Source organism: Pan paniscus, chromosome 3 (genome assembly GCF_029289425.2).
Source record: "Pan paniscus chromosome 3, NHGRI_mPanPan1-v2.0_pri, whole genome shotgun sequence".
NCBI lineage: Eukaryota > Metazoa > Chordata > Mammalia > Primates > Hominidae > Pan > Pan paniscus.
The window spans coordinates 10,125,224-10,148,291 of record NC_073252.2 but is presented as its reverse complement, the minus strand read 5'-3'; the positions used below and the strand labels follow the sequence as shown (position 1 = coordinate 10,148,291).

General features: G+C 45.8%; 1 protein-coding gene across 4 annotated transcripts in view; it reads left to right on the top strand.

Moving 5' to 3' along the window:
• The window catches only part of SLC2A9 (solute carrier family 2 member 9), a 247,221-nt gene that overhangs the window by 122,388 nt on the left and 101,765 nt on the right, over positions 1 to 23,068 (top strand). For all 4 annotated transcript variants that reach the window (XM_055111189.2, XM_034958295.4, XM_034958294.3 and 1 more), the window contains 2 exons: positions 13,117 to 13,218; positions 16,194 to 16,269. In XM_055111189.2, the coding sequence (XP_054967164.2) occupies positions 13,117 to 13,218; positions 16,194 to 16,269 (178 nt within the window). The remainder of the gene's footprint in view (positions 1 to 13,116; positions 13,219 to 16,193; positions 16,270 to 23,068) is intronic.

Here is a 23,068-nt window from a genome sequence, read left to right as displayed (position 1 = left end):
AAAATTTATAATATATAAAATATATTTTATATATTTATATAATATACAAAAATATATATAACTTGAAATATATTTGAAAAGAAGGCAATAAATATATTTATATATACAGTTACATATGTAATAAACACACAAATATATATACATATATTTCATCCAGCCCTTTGAAGTGATTGCTTATCCAAAAAGACTTTCCAATTTTTTTCATTCCTCTTATGAGATTTTGACAGTCTATTAAAATGGCTCAGGAGGCTAATAAAGTTGAGAGGGGAAAGACGTCTTTGCTCATTTGATCTGCAATTAATTTTGGCTCAGGGCATCAGTCATCAGCTTGGGGAACTGTAAATAATTGCCATCTTTCAGAAACAGCTGGTTTTCCAAATTGATTTGCCTGGCACAGTGTTAACTCTCTGATGAGTGAACTTCCAGTGAGCGTCATTCAGGCCATGTGGGGCAGGGGCTTTGTGGGGTGAGGGCTCACTCTTGAGAAGCACAGACTCTGTGCTTTTACAAATCAGGGGTCAGAATTCACAGGAAGTCATTCTGATTCACTGCAGTACATTTTCATAATTAGCAAGAATGGAATATGCTCTTGACTTGTAGTAAAAAAAAAAAAAAATCCTTATGGTTTCTGTTGCCTGTAGTCTCCATTGCTTCCCAATAAATTCAACAATTTCAGAATCAAAGGCCTCAGAGTTTACTGCTGGAACTCAGGACACTGGATCCAGCCCGTGTGAGAGCAGAACGTGGTAAAAGAGAGAAAGCAGGGTGATAGATCATCTGGGCTCTGTTTCATACTGGCCCCGCACCTGCTAGCTGGGTGACCTTGAGCTAGTCACTTAACCTCTCTGATACCCATTTTTCTCTTAGTGAAAGTGGCAATAATAACAGATCTAAGCCTTAGCAGGTATTGTCATGGGAATCATACTGTAATTCACAGTGCTTGGCATAGAGAAGATACTCAATAAATGTTAACTATTGTTATGGGTTGAATTGCACCTCCTCAAAATGCATATGTTGAAGTCCCTAGTACCTCAGAATGTGACTTGAATTGGAAATAGGATCATTGCAGTTGTAATTAGTTAAGCTATGATACGGTTATACTGGAATAGGGTGGGCCCCTAATCCAATACGACTGTCCTTATGAAAAGGGAAAATTTAGATGCAGGCATACACACAGGCAGAACGCCCTCTAAAAATTAGAATTGTGCTGCTGAAAGCCAAAACACACTAGAAGCCAGGAGAGGGCCCTGCAACAGACCCTTCTCTGGCACCTCCAGAGGCAGGGCCCTGCAGACACTTTGATCTTGGACTTCCAGCCTCCAGAACTGTGAGACAACACGTTTCTATTGCTGAAGCCACTCTGTCTGTGGGACCTTATCACGGCAGCCCTGGGAAACTCACGCAGTTACTCTTGTTATTAATATCCCTGAAGAGAAGCAGACATGGAAAATGCCGAAGCTGCCCTGCTACCTCTCAAAGACTAGAAGACGAGCCCAAGGCCAGGGTGCTTCTTCCTCCAGCACTCAGCAAGTGCTCACTTGGGCCCCTGCTCTGTGCCAGTGGACAAAACAGACAAAGGTCTCTGCTGTGGAGAAGGAGAGCTCCTCATGGGGTCACAGACAGTGTAACAAGGGAGTACCCCACACAGTGTTTTAGAAGGTGAAGGATGTTATGAGAAAACAGTAGAGCAGAGAAAGGGGAATGGAGAGACGGGGGCAGTTGCCATTTTAAATATTGTGGTCAGGCTCCAGGTGAGCCCAGCTGTCTGGGAAGAGCATGTCAGGCAAAGGAAGCTGCTGAAAGAAAAACCTTTGGGAAAGAGGGACACAGTGAACCTGAGCAGCTCGAAGGCTGATTAATTCAGGGCAGCCGAGGGCATGTAGGGTGGGTACGCCACCTATCAGGACCTGCAACCTTTGATAGAGGGACAAAGCCAGGCAAAATGTCTCTGTAGAAAGTGAACCAAGAAACCAACCCTTGGCCTCATTCTCTTTCTTCTGCCTTCTGATTTCTGACCTCTGATTTCTGATTTCTGCTGAAGCCGCCTAGAGGTCAGAGGGCAGGGAGCTTGTTGATTTGAGCCAATGGGTCTCCCTCTAGGACAGACAGCAAGAATCTGAGAGGTGACAGGGATGTCTGCAGCAGCCCAAGGCCGGGGCAAGGATGTGGCTGCTGCTTGAGGGGCCAAGGGGCTGCTGGGGGGGCATGGGGCTTGAGGGGATTCAAATATGGTTTGCAAATCTTTTCTCCCATTTTGTAGGTTTTCTCTTCACTCTGTTGATTGTTTTCTTTGCTGTCTATAAGGCTTTTAGTGGACAGGGGTGTTAAAAGGAGAGTGCCAGGTCATGCTTTAAATCCCTCTGACTGCTGTAGACAAAATAGATAATGGCAGAGGGTGACAAGGGTAGAAACAGAGAGCGTTGTCACAAGGCTTGGAGAGAGGCCGGTTTTCCCTGTGAATCATCACACTGACATGTGCTCTAGAACTGACCTCGAAAGGACTGAGTTCAATTAATTTCCCTTGACAGACATTCCTTTTTCATTGATAAATAATGATTCTATGGCATTTCTATAGATCACAGACTAGAAAAAACTACACCCTTCCTCCACTAAAATACTAGATCAAGTCCCCAGTTTATTTAACAAATGTTACAGGACCTTAGGAGAAATGAGGGTTGTAGCAAGCAGAAACAAAGCTAGATTTTCCCCTTGGCTCCCAACCCAAACCCCTGGGGGCCTGAGCTCAGTCTGAGCTGGGTGGCATCCCCAGATCTGAGAAGTTAAAACTCAGGCTAAATGGCTTTTCATGTTCAGAGCTTAGATCAGAAGCATTAGTGTTACCATTGCCTGAGCAGGAAGCAGGCAGAGAAATGTGGACTCTTGTTGATATGGTTTGGCTCTGTGTCCCCACCCAAATCTCACCTTGAATTATAGTTCCCACAATCCCCATGTGTCATGGGAGGGACTGGTGGGAGGTAATTGAATCATGGGAGCAGTTACCCTCATGCTGTTCTCATGATAGTGAGTGAGTTCTCATGAGATCTGATGGTTTTATAAGGGACTTCCCCCTTCACTGGACACTCATTCTTCTCCTTCCTGCCACCACATGAAGAAGGATGAGTTTGCTTCCCCTTCCACCATGATTGTAAGTTTCCTGAGGCCTCCCCAGCCCTGTGGAACTTTGTCAATTTAACCTCTTTCCTTTGTAAACTACCCAGTCTTCGGCAGTTCTTTATAGCAGCATGAGAATGAACTAATACTTCTGGTTATGACAGGTCATCCTCATGGGGTGAGGACTGGGTGGGGATGAGGAAGGGAAGAAACAGAGTCAGTGCCCCAGCATCCCCAAGCAGAAAAGGTGGGGTTTTGCCCTGGAAGCACATTCCCCTGCAGTTTCCACTCCCACCCACCCCAAGCTCTGAATAATATCTTTTAAGTAAGTAGCTCTATTTTTGAGTTTGGCCAAGGACATACCCACAAGTCCGTTCCTGCAGCTCACCCTCTGACTCTTGGGATGTGCTCCTGAGTCTTTACTTCCCACCAAATTTTCCTGATTTACTCCCCATCCCTCTGATAACATCCTTTGGCTCCCCTGTGTCCGGCCCCACCAGCTTCACTCACCAAAGGAAAGTGCGGATGTGGCTCATGGGGTGCAGGGTGGAGACAGCATTTACCATCCCCTTGTGTCAGTTCTAAGTGGCGGCTGTTCCCACTGCCCACTGCCCTCTGCCAACTCGATGCTCCTGCTATGGAAGCCCTGACTCCTAAGTCATCTGGACATCCAGTGTCTCTTTCTCTGCTCCTTGAAGAGCTAATTTTTTTTCTACTTGCCCAAATTTCCAAGAACAATATGAATGTATCCTCACAAACCTGTTTAGAACCACATTTTGCCTTTTTTGAGAAGAGTAAGAGCATGAGGGGGAGTGCTTCACTTAGAAACTGCAGAAGCTACGGCCTCAAGCCAAGCTTGTAAAGTGACCCAAGTGGAGGAGACATCCACAGGACTGGAGAACTTGGAAAAGCCTGTCTGCTGCCAGCCTTTCCTTCCATCCCAGTTGGCATGGGATGGAAGGAAAACCCATGTCTGTTTTGCGCTTTGGCTGAAATATCTCAAGACATTTTAATTTGTTATGCTTAGAGATCATGGGCGGCCACCCTGGGATGATCATTATTTAAAACGCAACTCTCATTTCTCACACCTTTGGCCCAAACAGATACACCGATACCTTTTATGCACATTCATCTTTTAAGCAGAAATTCCCAAAAAAGTTTGTTTCATTGAATTATATTCCGTTTTTAACTTAGAGAGAGCCTGTCCCAAGCAGAAAATTGTTTCTGGCACTGTGTCCTCTGAACATAAATTTTAAAATTTCACTAACTTGCAATAACCACAGCTTTCCAAGGCCTTGGCTTCTTTTTAGAGAGATTTGTGAAAGTAAAGATTAGCCTTTGCATGTTTAAAACAGGATTGCCAGCAGCTAAAAGTAATACTGGAATGTGAAATTTCTTTTCATGCAATGTACCTTGGCCTTCTGTTCTCTGCGGAGGGAGCTGCGTCAGTGATAATCACACCATTCTCTGCTCCTTTCTCCCATCCTTTTGCAGATTATTTGACAATAATCCGACTTCTGACTAGAAAGTCACCAATTGCTCATGTGCCAAGGGTTCCTCAGGTATTCCTCCATTCCAACATGTCAGGATTAGGAAACAGCTGTTTGGGATGCCTGCGGGGTGGCCCTCATCTGGGCCACATCTTGCCCCAGCATTTACATTTCTCTCTGAAAGAGTCTCAGTTGTCTGCACCGCTTTGGCTGAGTTATCAGGGGAAACCTCATAGAGTTGCTTTAAGATGTAAATTTGAAAGAGAGAAAGAGAGAGAGACAGAGGGAGGGAGGGAGAGAGAGAGTGTGTGTCATGCATCATGTTTAAAGAAATGGCCATAGTAGTTGTCATGCATTCAATACCATTAATGGTTGCTCAACGGAGTATGGCTCTAGTAAAGCCTGTTGAGGAAATCACACCAGCTGACTAAAGAGGGAGCTCTTGCCTTTGGCTGGGATCCCTGCAGGGAGCAGTCAGACAGGACGTCCTGAGGGAGGCAGAGCCCAACCAACAGGGCTTCCTCCTGGTAGGCTTCTAGGGCCCCTGCGCACAGTCAGTCCACACGGCCCACAGACCCAGAAACATCAAGCCAGGCAAGGATGGGGATTATGTAAATCAGAAGGATTTAAAAAGGCCCCGGCCTGGAGTTGGACACAGAGAATGCGGCATCTTCTACGACCAAAAGGCTCACCCTGGCACAGGAAAGAACTCATGTAGGACGCTGTAGTCCCTGAGAAAGTCAGGAACTCCTGCCATGCACGGAGTACCGCATGCAGTTTATATAGAGAGATATACACATTGAATACAATATAGACAATGAACGATAAATAAAGTGTATATAAAGTAATGTATGTGAAATAATATGAAAGCACATTACATCAGATTTGGATGCTTTAATTGAGATAAATTTGAAATAAATTAAATTTTAGGCGATATTTTCTTGCCCTCCAGCTCTTCCTTTTTAAAATGTTGTTTATTGTCATATAATAGTTGTACATATTTGGAGACTACCTTCCTTCTTTTTTTTTACATACATTCAATCATTTAGCAGGCAACATTACAAGCCCTGCCCTCCATCAGGTGTTAGCTCCTTGTGTTGGTTTGCCCAGGCTGCCAAAACAATGTGCCACAAACTACGTGGCTTAAACAACAGGAATTTATTGTATCACGGTTCTCAAGGCCAGAAGCCTGAGAGCAAAGCATCAGCAGTGCTCATTTCTCCTGAGGGCTGTGAGGGAGAATGTCTCGTGCCTCTCTCCCAGCTTCCAGGAACTTACAGGTGATCTTGGGTGTTTCTTAGTTGGCAGAAGCATCATCCCAACCCCTGCCTCATCTTCAGATGGCATTCTGTCTGTGTATGTCTTTTTTTGTTTTTGTTTTTTCTGAGGTGGAATGTCTCACTCTGTCACCCAGGCTGGAATGCAGTAGCACAATCTCAGCTCACTGCAACCTTTGCATCCCAGTTCCAGCGGTTCAACCTCCCTCCTGCCTCAGCCTCCCATGTAGCTGCGATTACAGGCATGCACCACCACACCTGGCTACTTTTTGTATTTTTTTTAGTAGAGACAGGGTTTCATCATGTTGGCCAGGCTGGTCTCGAACTCCTGACCTCAAGTAATCCACCCATTTTGGCCTCCCAAAGTGCTGGGATTACAGGCCTGTGTGCGTGTCTGTCTCCGTGTCCACAGTTTCCCTTTTCCATTGGCTCAAGGACACCAGTCATCATGGATTGAGGCCCATCCAAATGATGTCATTTTAACTGAATCACCTAAAAATAAAGACCCTATTCCCAAACAAGGTCACATTCTAGGGAATAGGAGATTAGGATTCCAATATTTCCTTTTTTGAGAGAATGCAATTCAGCCCATAAAGCTCCCCAAGGGCAGAGACTCCTGGCTCTGTCTTCTCTGTGCCCCAGTGCCAGTGCCGTTGGAGGCTCTCAGTGACCTCAGGCAGCTCACACAAATGAAGGGAGAAAAACTTTGGGAGCATGTGCATATTCTTTTGATAAATGTGAATGTGTATTTGCCTCAGAAACACTGGGGAGAGGAAGTAGAGCACAAAGGTTAAGAGCAAGACTCTGGAGCCGGAGTGCCTAGACTTACTGACTCACTGTGCAACCTTAGCCAGGTTGCTAAACCTCTCTGAGCCTCAAGTTCTGGATATAATAGTGGATGATAACAGCACCTACCCCAAGAAAATGTAATCAGAGTTAAGTTATTAATATATATAAAGCAGCCGGAACCATTCCTGGTACATAGCAAGGATTGTAACAATGTTCAAACATGGGAATAAAGACAGCATGAGATTGGCATAAGGGCAGCCCCACAGATCAATGGAACAGAATGGAATCCAGAAAACAAAAGGTTGCTGAAGTAATTCAATGAGGAAAGGATAGTCTTTTCAACAAGTAGTGTCATAAAAAGTAGATATCCACATGGAAAAATGTGAATGGCAACCCTTATTATACCATACAAAAAATTAACTCAAAATGGACCACATATCTAGACATAAAAGCTAAACTCTAAAACTTCTAGAAGCAAAGGAGAAAGTTTTGCAACATTAGGATAGGAAAGATACAGAATCACAAACCATTTTTCAAATGATACATTGGATTTCATCAAAATTAAAAACTGTGACTATTTAAAAGGTATTGTTAAGGAGATAAAAAGGTAAGTCACAGACATGGAGAACATACCTATAAAACACATTTGAGAGGGGACGTGAATTCAGAATACATAAAGAACTCTTAAAACTCAAAAATAAGACCAACTGCCCACTTGAAAATGAGCAAAATATATGAACACATGCTTTACCAAAGAATAGTTCCAAAACATCAAAAAGCACATGAAAAGATCTTCAACATTGTTACTGTCACCGGGGAAATTAAAGCTAAAACCCACAGTGAGATACCATTGTTCACCAAAATGGTGACAAAAATTTAAATGGTTGATATAATACCACGTGTTGCCAAGGATGTGGAGTAACAGGAAGGCTCATCCACTGCTGGTGGGAACGTAAAATGGCACAACCCCTTCAGATAACATTTTAGCAGTTTCTTATAAAGGTTTTACCCATCCAACTCAGTCATTCCACTTATACATATTTACCCAAGAGAAATCAATGCACAAGTCTACATGAAGACTCCATAATCATAATGGTTTTATTTCTCAGAGCTGAAAATTGGAAACAGCTATTGGGTCAACAGCTGAATGGAGAAACATATTTTGGTATATCCATGCAATGGAATACTGATCAGCAATACAAAAGAACTGTTGATATGTACTACAAGAAGGATGAATCTCAAAAACACTGCAATAAGCAATATGAAATGATAAATCGAATCCTTGTGCTGGAAAGCAGATCGGAGGTTGCCTGGAGTTGGGGGAAGAGACACAAGATAATTCTGGGAAGTGATGGAAATGTTCAATATCCTAATTGTAGTTGTGGTTATAAGGTATATACATTTGTCAAAACATACAAGACTGTGCAATTCAAATGGGTACGTTAGACTGAATGAAAACTACACCTTTATAAAGCTGCTTCTTAAAATCCTAACCAGAACAAAAGGTTCCCATTATTATTTCACCAGAGGTCCCAGCCCTGTGGGGAAGGGCACTGGGTGCTGGGTGACTGGCTGCTGAGTGGATGGGTGACCCCATGGCTCCAGAGTCCCCAGAGGGGGTTTCCTGGGAGCATTAGGATTTTGACAGTCATCCCCAGCTGACATCAGTAGCCTTCAGTCTGCTGTTCGTCTGAGTTAATGTCTTCACTCATGATTTTAATGTCAAGTGGAAATACCACGTTCGCTCTAATCCCTTCCAACAGGCTGCACTTTAACTGGACTTAAAGGAGAGGGGGAGGAAGAACAGAGCCGGGAGACTGATTGTCAGATGGGAGGGTTGTTTTTATCCCTTCTTTCTCTTTCAAAGCTGTTTCCCTAGTGTCTTCCTAGACCATCTTTAAAGATCATTTCCAAATCAGGGAGAATGTGTTCAGCCTTTCATTGGCTCAAGTTACTGGTTCATCAAGAGACTTCAGGGAAACGAAACAAAAAGCCACATGTCCCTCACCCCACCCTTTCCAAAGCATTTGAACGTCAGCATCATGGTGTAAGATAATGGTTCTCAACTGACTTTTGTAAGCACACTTTCTGACTCTGAAATTGTGGGTGGTGCACTTGAAACTCTTTTTTAAAAACTTCAAAATACTGAAATCAGTAAACATATATGTTAATTTCCATAAAACATGTAACACATGATGAGCTTAGTGTAACAATATAACACATATTAATCTCATTATAACAATGTAACACGTGCTGATCTCCCTATGACAATGTAACACATGCTGATTGCAGTGTAATAATATCTCCCAGCAACTGTGATGCTCTTCCATGGCACATTCTGTTGTCATTTCAGCACCAGGTCACTGGATACTCTAATCCAACTCCCCTAAGAAGCTTAGGAGACAAAGTTCCTGCATATTCCAGTTATGAACAACCTTCATTTTCAGCAACAGCTTAACTTTTGGCTCTGTCCTGTTAGCCACAAGAAAAGCTGTGACATCTTTAGATTGTACCAAAACCATATTTTACACAGTTATGAAAAATTGCCAGTATGGGTATTGGAAATATTTGGTGATTTGGAAAGAATAAAGACATAATACAGGGGACAGAGATTTGCATCCAACACTTCAACTAAATCTACTTTTTGGTGTTTTTAAGTCAAAACTCTCCGGAGAAAATCAGGAAAACTGACAGACAAATAAAATAATAATCACATATTCCCCCAACCAGAGTTAGCCATTATAAACTATTTCTGCATATATTTTTCCAGGGTGTATTAGCTTAACATAATTGTAATTGATATTATATAACTACATGTTTTAGTATATACAGATTTATGTCCTACTCTTTTCGCCTAAGATTGTACCCTGAGAATTTTTCTGTACCATTTTACAATTCTTTAAACTATGTTAATTTCTACATATTTACCATCTAAATATTCCAGTATTTATTTAACTAATTGTTGGTGGATTTCTAGATTATTTCTATTTCCCCAGTAGTATAAATAACACACCAACAAAGATCCTTGTCCACGCATCTTTGACCAAACATCTATTTCCTTAGGATCAATGCCCAGAAGGTGAGTGACTGAGTCCAAGGGTGTGGACGTTTGCAACTGCCCCTTGGTGTAAAACAGCATCTATCCCACTTCCTTCTCTCTGAATAGTTAGACCTGAGTGACTTTTGGTAAATCCCATAATCACTCTTGGCCTCTGATCCTGGGCCCAGATCTCTGAGAGTGCTACACCAAGATTAACATGTGTTGCGCTGAGATTAACATGTGTTGCATTGTTACACTGAAATTAGTATGAGTTACACAGAGATAAGCATAATCTCTCTGGGCCCATAATTTCATAATCTCTCTAAGCCCCTGATATCTCTGGGCCTTTTCTCCCATTACCTTTGCGGGGGTCCCTCCTGGCACTAGGACCCAGCTCCCTTGCCCATGTTGCACTGGACCTGGCACAGCAGCCCCATCAGTGTCTCCTCTTTGATGAAACCCAGCTCATGAGGGCCTAAGAGGAAGGGATGCTTTAAATGCAGGTTTCTCTGTGTCTCCCTCCCTCCCTCACTCCCTCCCTCCCTCCCTCATTCTCTCCCTCCGTCCCTCTCTGCCTCCCCCTATCTCTCTTTCTCAGAAGCTGTTGGTCATTGCTTCCCTCCTGACTCTCACTGGGCCTGACTTCCCTCCCCGCTTCCCACCAAGTGAAGTTACTGTCCCTCAGTATTCTCGAACCTCACTGCCCTCCCCGCCCTCCCCCTGCAAATGAGAATCATTCTGCCTGCGTTATAAAGACAGACCTTCCCTCCCTCAGCAAACACTTACGCCACACCTGTCAGGTATTCTTCCAGGCTCTGGGAAAGCAAAGATGAAGGCTCCTAGCCTTCAAGTGAAGAAAGAGAATCAGAGAGCCAGGAATGCGGAGGGGGGAGGGGGTGGGGGGGGCAGAAAAGTGATCAGTGCCCTTGTTCGGGTCCGGGAGCTGGACCAGGTGGGACACTGGGCTGTTACCAAGTGGTGGCATTGTCTGTTTCTAGTTTAATGTCAAGAAAATGTAACGTCACAACAACAGAAAAGATTTTGTAGGTGATCCCTGCTTTGCCACTTACCAGCCATGTGACCCTGGACAAGTTTCCAAAGACTCTGTGCCTCTGTTCTTTTACCTGTAAGATGGAGCAAATAATAGAACCTACTCAAAATTATTGTCAGGATTAAATGAGTTGCTGCATGAAAAGTGCTTAATACAGTGCTTGGCACATAGTAGGTGCTCAGTAAATGATCATTAGCTATTGGTATCTAGACTAACTCCATTATCATCAGAAAAGATGAGAAATTAAGACATGGAAGGGTTAATTAACTTGTTCAAGGCCACACAGCCAGCTACGGGTAAGAGTTGGGACCAGATCCCCAGGGCGCTCCTTAGTTAAAATGAATAATATATTTCCTGCCATTTATTGGCAACCTCTTTTGTTCATGAGTCTATTTCAGGCATCGTGAGTTCTTTCGCTTTATCTCACAGCTACCCTGCAAAAATGGTATTATCATTCTCATTTTCCAGGTGGGGAAACTGAGACTTGGAAAAGCTGAATAACCTGTCCTGGGTGCAAAGAAGGCTAAGTGGCAAAGCCAGGAATTCAGCTCAGATCGCCCATCTTCAGGCTTTTGTGCCCCTGGATGTCACCTGTGCTCTGTTCCACTGGGCCAGGTTTCTAGGAGGCCAAGTTTAAAGGCTTGAGTCTGCCCTTCTTCCCTAAGCACCCAGGAGAAAGGCATTTCTGACCAGAAGTCTTGGATGCTTTTAGAGACATGTGGTCATCAGCCAGGCACATTTTCCTCCCAGGCCTCTGACTTTCTGGGCCAGCACCCTCCGTTCCCCTCAACATTCATGCCCAGGTGACTGAGAGGTCCATGGCCCCAGGCAGCACTACATGGCCGGGGTGCTCAGCTGACCCACAGGGCTATGCCCTTCGGACAGGCAGCTGTCACTCACCCCTCAGTGCCGGCTCTGCCCAGCAGAACAACAGCCCATGCTAAGCTTGGGGGAGAACGCCCATTGCCTAGACGGCTTCTCACCTGCCTCCCTCTAAGGAGCAGGGTATGAGGAAAGAGGAACAGGTAGAGGGCACTGGGGTCCCTGCAGCTGGGTTCCATTGTGGAGAAACCCTGAGGCTTTGGGGAAGGATTGCAACTGTTCGTCTCAGTGCTGCGACCTTCGCACTGTCACCTGAAGCTGGCAGGCAGGAGCCATGTGTGCTCTGGCTTCATGGCCCTCAGCAGCGTCACTGCTTCCCCTTGTCCAAGCCAAATGACTGTCGTGATGGGGACCATCCAGCCCCAAAACCTTTTCCCCCACTAATCCCTCTGCCTGACAAGCTCTCCACATCTCTGTCTGCTACTGCCTCCTCCAGGAAGCCTCGCCTGATTGCCTCATTGAGAAAAGCCATGGATTCTGATTCATTCTGGGCTCAATTTCTGGCCCTCTCTCACCTACTTGCTCTGTGGTGTCTGCTGTTATCTCACCTCTCTGACCCTCCGTGTTCTCTTTTTGTGATATGGAGCATGAGAGGAGGATACCTCACATAATCCGAGTACCTAACCTGTGTGTTGAGTGCAGTCTCTTATTTAACACACCTTTCCACTCCAGACACTCTTGTTGAAGGATATTTTGATTCTCTTGTCACAGATAAAGGCCCTGGGGCTTTGGGAAGTGAAGTCACATGCCAAAGTTCGTGCATCTGGAAAATAGTAAAGCCAGAATATAAACCCAGGTTTTCCTGTCTCTGACATTCGGCTACAATTACTCTTTCAGTCATTGGCAGTTGAGGAGCTGTTTCCTGACCAAGTGGACAAGGGGCACAGGGGCCAGCCAGATGGAGGTCAGTGACAGTCCTAGGCCGAGGGAAGCTGGCTTCGAGGACACAGCTTTAGGGACTTCCCCAGGGACTCCCCACATCACATCCCACAATGAAATTGACTTCCCCAGACACAGGCAGACTGGAAAACGACATGGGCTTCTCTGCCTACTCCCACCCCTGTGCCCCGCTGTGGGTGCCTACCCCTATGAAACCCACAACATGGAGACACAGAGGAGTCACCTTCCGTGCAGGTTGCCTCTGAAGGAGGAGAAGGGCTGTGGTGACCATATCCATCCAGTTCCTTCTCCCAAACTCCCTGTTGGAGGAGTCCACCATAGCAAGGAAGATTCGGAGGAGAGTGCTCGTTATTAATGCTGTAGGTGCTCAAGAATTGTGACTTTCTCTCCCTCGCTTTTTCCTTTCTCATAAAGAGCATTGCTTCAGGGCTGTGGCCATAAAGAAGGTGGCCCAACTGTCTCAGGGTCAAAGCCGGTTTTTAATCATGATGCCATTGCCGGTTCCCAGTGCCACATTCCCCTGTTGTGGTTAGAAATGGAATAATAGCTCTCTCTCTCTCTTTTACCCTGGACTAGGGTTTGGTCATTGAGCACCTGGGACGGAGACCCCTCCTCATTGGTGGCTTTGGGCTCATGGCCCTCTTCTTTGGGACCCTCACCATCACGCTGACCCTGCAGGTGAGACGATGTGCTTGTCACATTTGAGGGACATAAGCATGGAGCTGACTTCTGGCTTCATCGTTTTGGGGCCTTTGATTTGTGGGTTCATACTTCTACAGAAAACACTTGTGATAAAGCTCTCCCCGGGGGCATCTCATCTCTGGAGCTGCTGAGGGTCTCAGTGAAGAGGGTTTGGTGAGGGGTCCTTGGACTGGGAGATGAGAGACCTGACTTCTGGTCCTGTCACTCCTGCTGATGAGCCGTGTGATCTTGGGCAAGACACTTTCCATCTCTGAGCCTCAGTTCACCCATCTATGGAATAGAAGAGCTTGCACTAGACAACCCTAAGGTGCTCCTTCCAGCTGTCACCTCCCAGCATGAGTGCCAGGTACTGCATATCAGCCACTTCCCCAGTTGTCACAATTTTAGGAACAGTGGCTCTGGAGCCAGACAGCCTGTGTGGACCCTGGCTTTTCCTTACTTGTAATGAAACTTTAGCAAGTCAGCTCCTCTCCGGGCCTCATCTCTAAAATGAAACAGTCGTCCCTTCATCCAGGAGTGTTGTGGGATGAAATGAGAAAATGCACTGAAAGCACTTGGAACAAGCACTCAGTGGATGTGCATGAAGGAGGAGGGGTGGCGATGTACTTCATCCTTACAACATCAGTATTTTTTTGTTTTATGGAGATAAGGAAGCTGAAGGATAAATATAAATAAATAAGCTTCCCAAGGTTACACCACCAAAAGGTGGCAATTAGATCCCCGGATCCTGGGCTTCTGCCCCCTGCATGGCTCAGGGCAGCTTGCATTAACTGAACACTGCCTCAGTACCTCCAACTCATCTTGGTGCCATGGGAAGCGTGAAGCAAGGTTGCAGCAATTGATTAATCTTTGCATTTTTCAAAAATGCATCTGGAAATTGATAGGTGCATGTTTTGATCACTTGTCAAATGTCTTAGTGGCCCCAATGTTTCTAGAAGAAGGCACTGTTAGCATGGTGGTGGCTGATGGGTGCCCTTTGAAGAGGTGGGGCTGGCAAGCACGCTGACCGGCAGGAGGTGGAAGCATTGCCTTCAGGGACAATGCGCTGGCAGATGCAGTTCCTTCCTGACAGCCAGGCCCAAGCTGTCCCAAGCTCCAGCATCTTTACAGTCCTTCAAAGTTCTCAGGAAGCCAGTTAGGCGATGTTCCAGGCCATTGTCTTTCTGAAACTTGTGTCAGAAGTTTAAAAGGAAAGCCTGAAGCCCACAAACCCCATCTAAGCCTCATTTCACAAGGTTTCAGAGCTGTTCTTGGCTTGGCCACCCTTGTCTCCTCCAGTGCCCCACACCCTGCCCCCGGCAGCTCCTCAAGGAGCCTGGCAGTTTCCTCTCCTAGGGCTCTTCTGTGCTTGGCTAGCTTCTCCTTGCTTTCTGGACTCAGGAGGCCTTGGACATTCCTGGACACCTCTTCCTGCAGGAAGCCTCCCCTTGCTTCCAAGTCCGGGTGAGGTGCCCTCTCCTGTGTTCCCATAAGCCCCAAGGGGGAACCCTGTGAGATCACTTATCACATACCATTGACTTTCACTGTTGGCGCATCTCTCTCTCCCAATAGACAGTGACTGAGTTGTGTAGGGCAAGGGCCTGGCATGAACCATATCGCATTTCCACCTCCCATCCCAGTGCCTGGCATCCAGCAGCAGCTCAGATCAATCAGCTGAATTAGTGAGTGAGTGAGTGACTTGGTACAGAAGCAAGCCATACAGTGTACAAGAGTCCATGAAGCTCCTCTCAACCCCTAAAGCTAATGGATTTGGACACAGAACAAGGGGAAGGAGGGAGTTCCCCATTCCTCTGTCTGCCCTCTGTACCCCTCGCCCTCCACTCCAGACTGTTTGCAGCTTACCCCCCCCCCCCATGGTGCCCTCTTAGGATTCTGTGCCCTTGTGTATGCTGAACCCCCTACTGGAACCTCTTTCCTTTCCTTTCCCACTGGGCTGACTCTGGCTCAGCCTACAGAGATGAACGCAGGCTCTTACCTTCCCTTCAAGTCAGGTGGCCTCTCCTGGGGCAGCCCTGGCACCCCCACAGACTCAGAACTGGTGACACTGTGTTCTAATGCTCAGCTGTCCAGTCTGCTAGAGCAGGAGCAATCCCAAAACATCCTTTTGCAACCAGCACCAAGCCACCCACCCCCCGGATGAGTGACAGCTTCTCCAGACACATTCCATGAAATGAATTAACGCATCTCACACCTTGCAAGATGGCAGGGGTACAAATAAAGTCCTTTATGTAATAATATCAGAACTAAGATAACTTCTTTTAAGCAAAATATAGAAGCCTTTAAAATGTATATGAGGAAACATTCATATATATACACACATATGTATATATATACTTTAAGTTCTGGGATACATGTGCAGAACGTGCAGATTTGTTACATAGGTATGCATGTGCCATGGTGGTTGGCTGCACCCATCAACCCATCATCTACATTAGGTGTTTCTCCTAATGCTATCCCTCCTCCAGCCCCCCACCCCCCGAACAGGCCCCAGCATGTGATGTTCCCCTCCCTGTGTCCATGTGTTCTCATTGTTCAACTCCCACTTATGAGTGAGACATGTGGTGTTTGGTTTTCTGTTCTTGTGTCTGTTTGCTGAGAATGATGAACTTTTATAAATGTGATAAAGCTGTGAAAATTGCTCATATTGCTTGATGCCAACTAAGCCCTCAATCAATGTGAGTTATTGATTTATTTACCACTTCCTGTATGCCAGGACTATGTCAAACTCATCACAGGCTTCATCTGATTTCATCATGGCTATAAAATAAGCAGATGGAGTGACCGAAGGGTTATCATTGTTCCCATGTTATAGATGCTGAAGCTGGGGCTTGGGGACATCAAGTGACCTGTCCAAGGTCACACAGATGGATGGAGGAGGAGCTGGGGTGGGAACTCAGGTCTTCTGGACACACCATCACCTCCTCACCTGACCACTCCCTGTTCTCTCCCAGGACCGCGCCCCCTGGGTCCCCTACCTGAGTATCGTGGGCATTCTGGCCATCATCGCCTCTTTCTGCAGTGGGCCAGGTAAGGCACCCCTCCCTCCCCACTGCCCCGTCCAGGGACTCATGGCATTACCAAGCTGGGGGGCTCTCCTCATACAGATGGGGAGCCCAGAGCCCAGAAGAAGCAAAGCCTGACTGGGGATGTGTGTCTGCTGCCTTTCTTTTGGCCCAATTTAAATGTAGCTGACTGTCTGCAGTCTATCCCACAGAAGGTGAAAATGGACTCACCTGAAGATGAGTGGGAGATAATTTCCCACCACACAGCAAGAGCAGTTCATACGTGGGAGGGCTCTGAGCCAGAGGTGACACTGGTTTGTGATGAATCAAAGACAACCAAGTCACAGTCTATGCCTAAGCAGTTATGGTCTATGGTGAAAGATGTGGCAATAATCATGTCTAAGACATATTGTTCATTGATTTTGTGTTATACTTGGCTAAGAACTTGACCTGTGTGAGCTCATTTAAGGCTCAGGACAGTTCCAAAGAAGACAGAGATGGAAGGTGACTTGCATGAGCGAGTAGGTGGAGTGGCCTGACTGCCAGGCCCAGGCCCCAACCACCAGCTTACATGGTAGCTGTGTGAGTGTGCAGCTGGAGTATCCCAGCCTCAGTTTACCCGGGACTCACTTCTAGCCCTGCTGTTTGCTAGCCATGGGTCAGTAGGAGAGACTTCTTCTCTTTGTTAGCCTCAGTTTCCCCATCTGTACAACGACAAGGATGCAATGCAACTGAGGACCCTACCATTCCCTGGCTCTGTGTCCACGTCCAGCAGGGACCTCCAGCAGAGTCCAAGGTCAGACTGAGAAGGGGGGCTCAGGGCAGGGTCTGACACAGCCATGTGCTCTCTCATGGGATGATATTCATGGCTGTTCTTTGGTTGTGTTTCTTGGTGGATGCAAACAGTAAGTTTCTATCAGAACAAAGGGAACTGAACTTCTGTTTCTCCCTTTGTGTTGCTGATTCTCGTGAGCCATTACATTCCAGGTTCTATTGCATTCATGGTGGATGGAAAGTGTCCATTCAGGACATCGGGATATTATAATAAGATGGCAAGGTGGCAAGATGGGCTATGGAATGGTCGGGGAGGGCATCAGGTGCACATACATGCAGACAGCACGCACGCACACACACACACACACACACAGACACACATAGTGCTATGAGGGTGGTCAGAACGGCTGCAAGAAAAAGAAAGAAAGCACCTCCCAGGCAGGGCAGCGAATTAGAGGATGAACACACAGCACATGTTGTAGTTTACAGTGGACGCGAGGAGTAAATGTGTTTAGTCTTCCAGGGCATCTGCATCACAACCTCACATCCACATCTTCACATCAGTGCTCTGGAGGTGTCCAGCCTGCGGCCCTATGCTAGCCTGGGGACATGCATGAGCAAACCAGACAGGAGCAGTCTCTGCTCCCAGAGGGGCTTGCCTCTGGTGTGGAAGTCCCCTCTGAGATGTCAGCTGCTCAGTGAGGCCTCTCCTGGCCACTTATTCTAAAACCAGCACACACACATTTACTATATACACTCACACACACATGCACACCTACCCTCTATCTCATCACCCATCATAGCATTGTTCATAGGCATGTTGGTTTCCTGCGTACTCATTTGTTTAATGCAGACATGGGAAGATTTTTCCTGCAAAGGGCCAGGTGTAAATACTTTTATTTCACAGACCATGCATTCTCTATCACAACTACTCACCTCTGCCTTGGTAGTGTGGACACAGCCATAGATAACGAGTAAATGAATGGACTGCATGGTTGTGTCCCAGTAAAACTTTATTTACAAAAGCAGCCAGTGGGCTGCATGCAGCCTGTGTGCTGCAGTCTGTCTTTAATGTGTGTCTCCTCCAGGCTAGAAAATAAGCTCCATGAAAGGACCTGGTGTGTGGTTCACAATCTTATCCTGATAACCTAGAACTGTGCTGAAGACATAGTAAGGCTCCACAAGTACTTGTTAGAGAGGAAATAAAATAACTGAGCAAAGGCTGGCAGGGAAGATGTGTGGTTTTGTGAGCAGTGTAACACGGGAGCCTACCCTGGCAGCAGGGTTTTTCAAAACAAACCTTGCAGGAGAGAAGAAGTGGAGAGAGCAGACCCCTTGTCCTGCAGTATCCCTGAGCTCCAGGGAAGAGGCAGCTGGGGCTTAATGATATCAGAAAAATATGAAGGTGGCACTAGCCAATTGCATGGAGCAAAAGGATTAGTCAAGCTAATACCAAGGTTCTTTTCAGAGAAAGAACAAATATAAGGTTGAATTCCATTCAGATCAATTTCTCAAGCCTTTATTGAGCACCTGTTGTGTGCCAAGCTGGAGGGAGAGGAGAGCAGGGGGAGGCAGGAGGGAGATAAAATAGAACCAGATTTTTTTTCATGGGACACATGTTGCTTTTTTATTTTAAGTTCTGGGATACATGTGCAGGACTCACAGGTTTGTTACATAGGTAAATGTGTGCCATGGTGGTTTGCTGTACTTATCGACAGCAATTAAGGTATTAAGCCCAGCCTGCATTAGCTATTTTTCCTGATACTTTCCCTCCCTCCACTCCCACCCCAGACAGGCCCCAGTGTGTGTTGTTCCCCTTCCTGTGTCCATGTGTTCTCATTATTTAGCTCACACTTATGAGTGAGAACATGTGGTGTTTGGTTTTCTGTTCCTGTGTTAGTTTGCTGAGGATAATGGCTTCCAGCTCCATCCATGTCCCTGCAAAGGACATGATCTTGTTCCTTCTCATGGCTGTGTAGTATTCCGTGGTACATATGTACCACATTTTCTTTATCCAGTCTATCATTGATAAGCATTTGGGTTGATTCCATGTCTTTGCTATTGTGAATAGTGCTGCAATGAATATATGCATCCATGTGTCTTTATAATAGAATGATTTATATTCCTTTGGGTATATACTGAGTAATGGGATTGCTGGGTCAAATGGTATTTCTGAGAACCAGGTTTTTAATACCTTAAAGTCAAAACTGAAGGGTTTGTCTATTATCACATACATTCTCCCACACTTTCCTCCATCAAACAAATACTCTGTTGCACAGATGGCCAATGGCTTCTTAATTGCCAACCCCCCAAAAAATGGTCTTGTGTCTTCAAGCCCAACTTTACTAATTAAAAAAAAAACATTTCTAGCCAGGTGTAGTAGTGGAATGTACCTGTAATCTCAGCTATTTAGGAGACTGAGGCAGAAGGCTCACTTGAGCTCAGAATTTTTAGGTTACAATGAGCTATGATGGCATCATTGCACTCTAGCCAGGGTGCTAGAGAAAAAAGCCCATCTCTTTTTTAAAAAATTGTTTAAAAAAGTAACATGCTCCTGAGCAGGCACCTTGAATGTTTCACATGTGCAGTCTGAATTCTGAGTCACTAACAGCATGTATCAGTCAGTGTAACGCTAGCTGCCTAACAAATATGTCTCTGAATGACAGAAGCTTCACACAATAGAAATCCATGTCTCACTCATAGAACCACCTATGGCTAGTGTCCCAGGTAGATGAGCACATGCACCCAGTTTCCTCCTGGGCTGTGGCTCTGCCAACCCCGAGTGTCTCTGGTCTACTGCATCCAGTAGGTGAAAAGGAGAAAGACTGTGCAGAAAGCTTCTTAAGAGCCCTGACCTGGGGTAACACCCTCTTCTCCACTCATATTCCAGTGGTGATGACAAGTCCCATGGCCAGCCCTGGATGCAGAGTTGGCACTTTTACATCAGCCTCTCCTAAAGTGCCCAGTCCTGGCCTGACATCTAGAAGGTTGTCAGGACATATTTGCAGGTGGTTTAATCATGACCAGGGAGCTCAGATAGAAGGGGCTGAGTAGGCACTAAGCTGTAAGATGTGGACTGGGAGGTGCTGAACCCACAGGGCACCCTTAAAGTGATTGGTTAAACCCAGAAGCAGTGGCTTAGGGCTTCCCAGGCTCTGTCCTGTTCTTTGCCCGGTCCTTGCCACACTTGCTCAGTTTCCACTCATAATGGCATTCAGCCACTAGCCTTTCTTGAGCATCAACTTTAACTTAGACACTGCACCAGCTGCCTTACATACATCACCCCTACTGTGCAAGATGGGCTTGCAAATTAGGATTACCACTCCCATCTACAAATGAAGAAACTGAAGTCCATAGGGGTTAGGGGCTCCCCTGATAAGAAACAGCTAGTGAGTGTTGGAGCTAGGATGTGAACCCAAGTGTTAAAAATCTATGCTGTTTTCGTTCCACGACAAACATAAGAAATTCACCTCTACACACTACCCTGGACTTTCCACAGCACATTCACGTCTGTCCCCAAATCCAGTCTCTGGTAATAACTTTTATTGATCACTTACTCTATTCCAGGCCCTGTTCTAAGTGCTTTAATTTTCACAAAAATACTAGGTGAATATAAGATAATAGAGTCAGATTTTCAAATCTGTGTATGTGTGTGTGTGTGTGTGTGTGTGTGTAGATAGCTTGCTGTTCTTCTTTGCCACATTAGGATGCATAGTTGTCCAGATTTAACATATGAGAGCTCTAAAAAGGACATACATGCATCACTTCCATGAAAGAAGCTATTTTCTGCATTTTATATTCAGACAATTTTTCAGCTAACACTGACATTTTCCAGCAAGCTAGCCCCATAGCTAAACCTTACCATCTAAGTAGACCAGGTATAACCCACTAAAAGCATTGTGTATATAAGGACTCTCCCTTATTGTTCTGCTAATAAATACCATCATGATGTTGGGGTAGGAAGTTTATGTGGAGAATGGACAAGGCCATTTATTTCCCTGGTTTCTGTCTGTCTGTCCTAGAGGATAGAAGATGGTTTATAGATCAGCTGCTAAATCCTTCCTTCCCAAACTAATCCTTTTTTTTTTTTTTTGAGACAGAGTCTCACTCTGTTGCCCAGGCTGGAGTGCAGTGACGCGATCTCAGCTCACCGCAAGCTCCGCCTCCTGGGTTCACGCCATTCTCCTGCCTCAGCCTCCCAAGAAGCTGGGACTGCAGGCGTCCACCACCACGCCTGGCTAATTTTTTTGTATTTTTAGTAGATATAGGGTTTCACTGTGTTAGCCAGGATGGTCACGATCACCTGACCTCATGATCCGCCTGCCTCGGCCTCTTATAGATGAAAAAACCAATATTCAGAATGATCCAATAATTTTTCCCAAATCACATAGCTAAGAGGCAAATGCTAGATTTAAATCTTCACCATCTTGTCCTAGAACCTCAGCTCTTTGCTAAAGATTGAGTGGAATTATGCCCATTTTGAAGTTTACTTGCAAGGTTAAAAACTATTCCAAGGAGAAATGGCCTACACAGAGAATTGAGGATAAGGGGAGGGGACTCCTGCTTTTATCTTCCCGGGATGGGGTCACTCTTGATCCTCATAAATCAGTCCTATTTGTGTCTACGTGGGAAGAAATACTTTTGTCATTTGTTTCTAGTTGTCAGATCAGCTTGGCTGAGGATGAATTAAAAGCATGTTGATTTTCATGGTTCCAGCCATTCCTGCTTCAGGTATTATCTCAATGCAGAGGTCAAGAACAATCTTTGGTCTTTGTCTCTTAAATTCAAAGACACCTAAATCATAGCACTTGGTGTTGAAATGAAGTCTGTGCTGACACATGCAGATCTTCACAATTAACTGAGGCGGAACACGACATGGGAATGACTTCAGAGCTGGAGGGAGGTCATCTGGCAGATGAGGAAACCTTCCAGGGGCTGAGATGAGTTAGAATTAAGGCATCCCAAGTTTGGAAAAGACCGTAAAGATTTTCTAGTTCAGTCATTTATCAGAAGCTTAAGTCCTAGTCATGGTTTCCCTGCCAGGAATTCCTTCAGCCATGGCTTGATTGCCTCTATTGACAGGGAACTCACTGCCTCACAAAACAGGCAATTCAATTGTCCACAGGTCAGATTTGGTCCCTGGCCTAGTTTGTGTGACCCAGCAGCAAAGAATGGCTTTTGCATTTTAAAAGGGGGAAAGAAAGAATGCATGCCAGGGACCACATGTGGCCTGAAAAGCCTAATATATTTTCTTTCTAACTTTTTATTTTAAACATGTGTCAACCCCTGCTACAGTTCCGCAGCTCTGAAATTTGGAACTTGGGAGAGTGGGCTAGCTGGTGAGGTAGGGAAGGAGGAATTTCCAGGCAGTGAGAGCAGCCACTGCCAGAATATAGGAAGAAGTTCATGTCAAACGAACCTTAAATAAACCACCAGAGCCACAGCAGTGGTGCTCAAACATTGCTCAGTCACCTGGGAAGCTTTTAAAGCCCTGGTGCTCAGGCTGCACTGAAGGCCAACCAAGATATAATCTTGGAGGGCTAGGGCCCAGGCTTGGCATTTTCTAACTCTGCATGATTCCAAGGTGCAGCCAAGTTCAAGAACCACTGGGCTAGAGCAGTTTTTAAACCCTGGCTGAATATATTACCATCACCTGGTGGCTTAGAAAGAAAACCAAAGCAAACATTGATATTCAGGCCTCATCTGATGACAGCTAAGTGCTCGTCAGGAACCACTCCCCGGAGTGCAGGGTGAGACACAGAGGAAGAGTCAGGAGATAAGCTAGAAGCAAATCTCAGAGCGTCTTGGCTGTTGCACTAAGGATTTGCGGTTTTATGGAACTCCCTAGAGGTCTGTTGGGGAGTCTGTGTGCATGAATTTCACAGGGCAGACCTGCAGTGAGAAGAAACTGGAGGCAGAGACACCAGCCAGGGGCCTGGAGCAGCCAGCCCAGGGCAGTTATCTGGGACAGTGCCACCCCTGCAAAGGTGTGGGCATTGCCACCATGATAAGTGCAGGTCATGAGGGCAAGAAAGCTGTACGTTTCATGG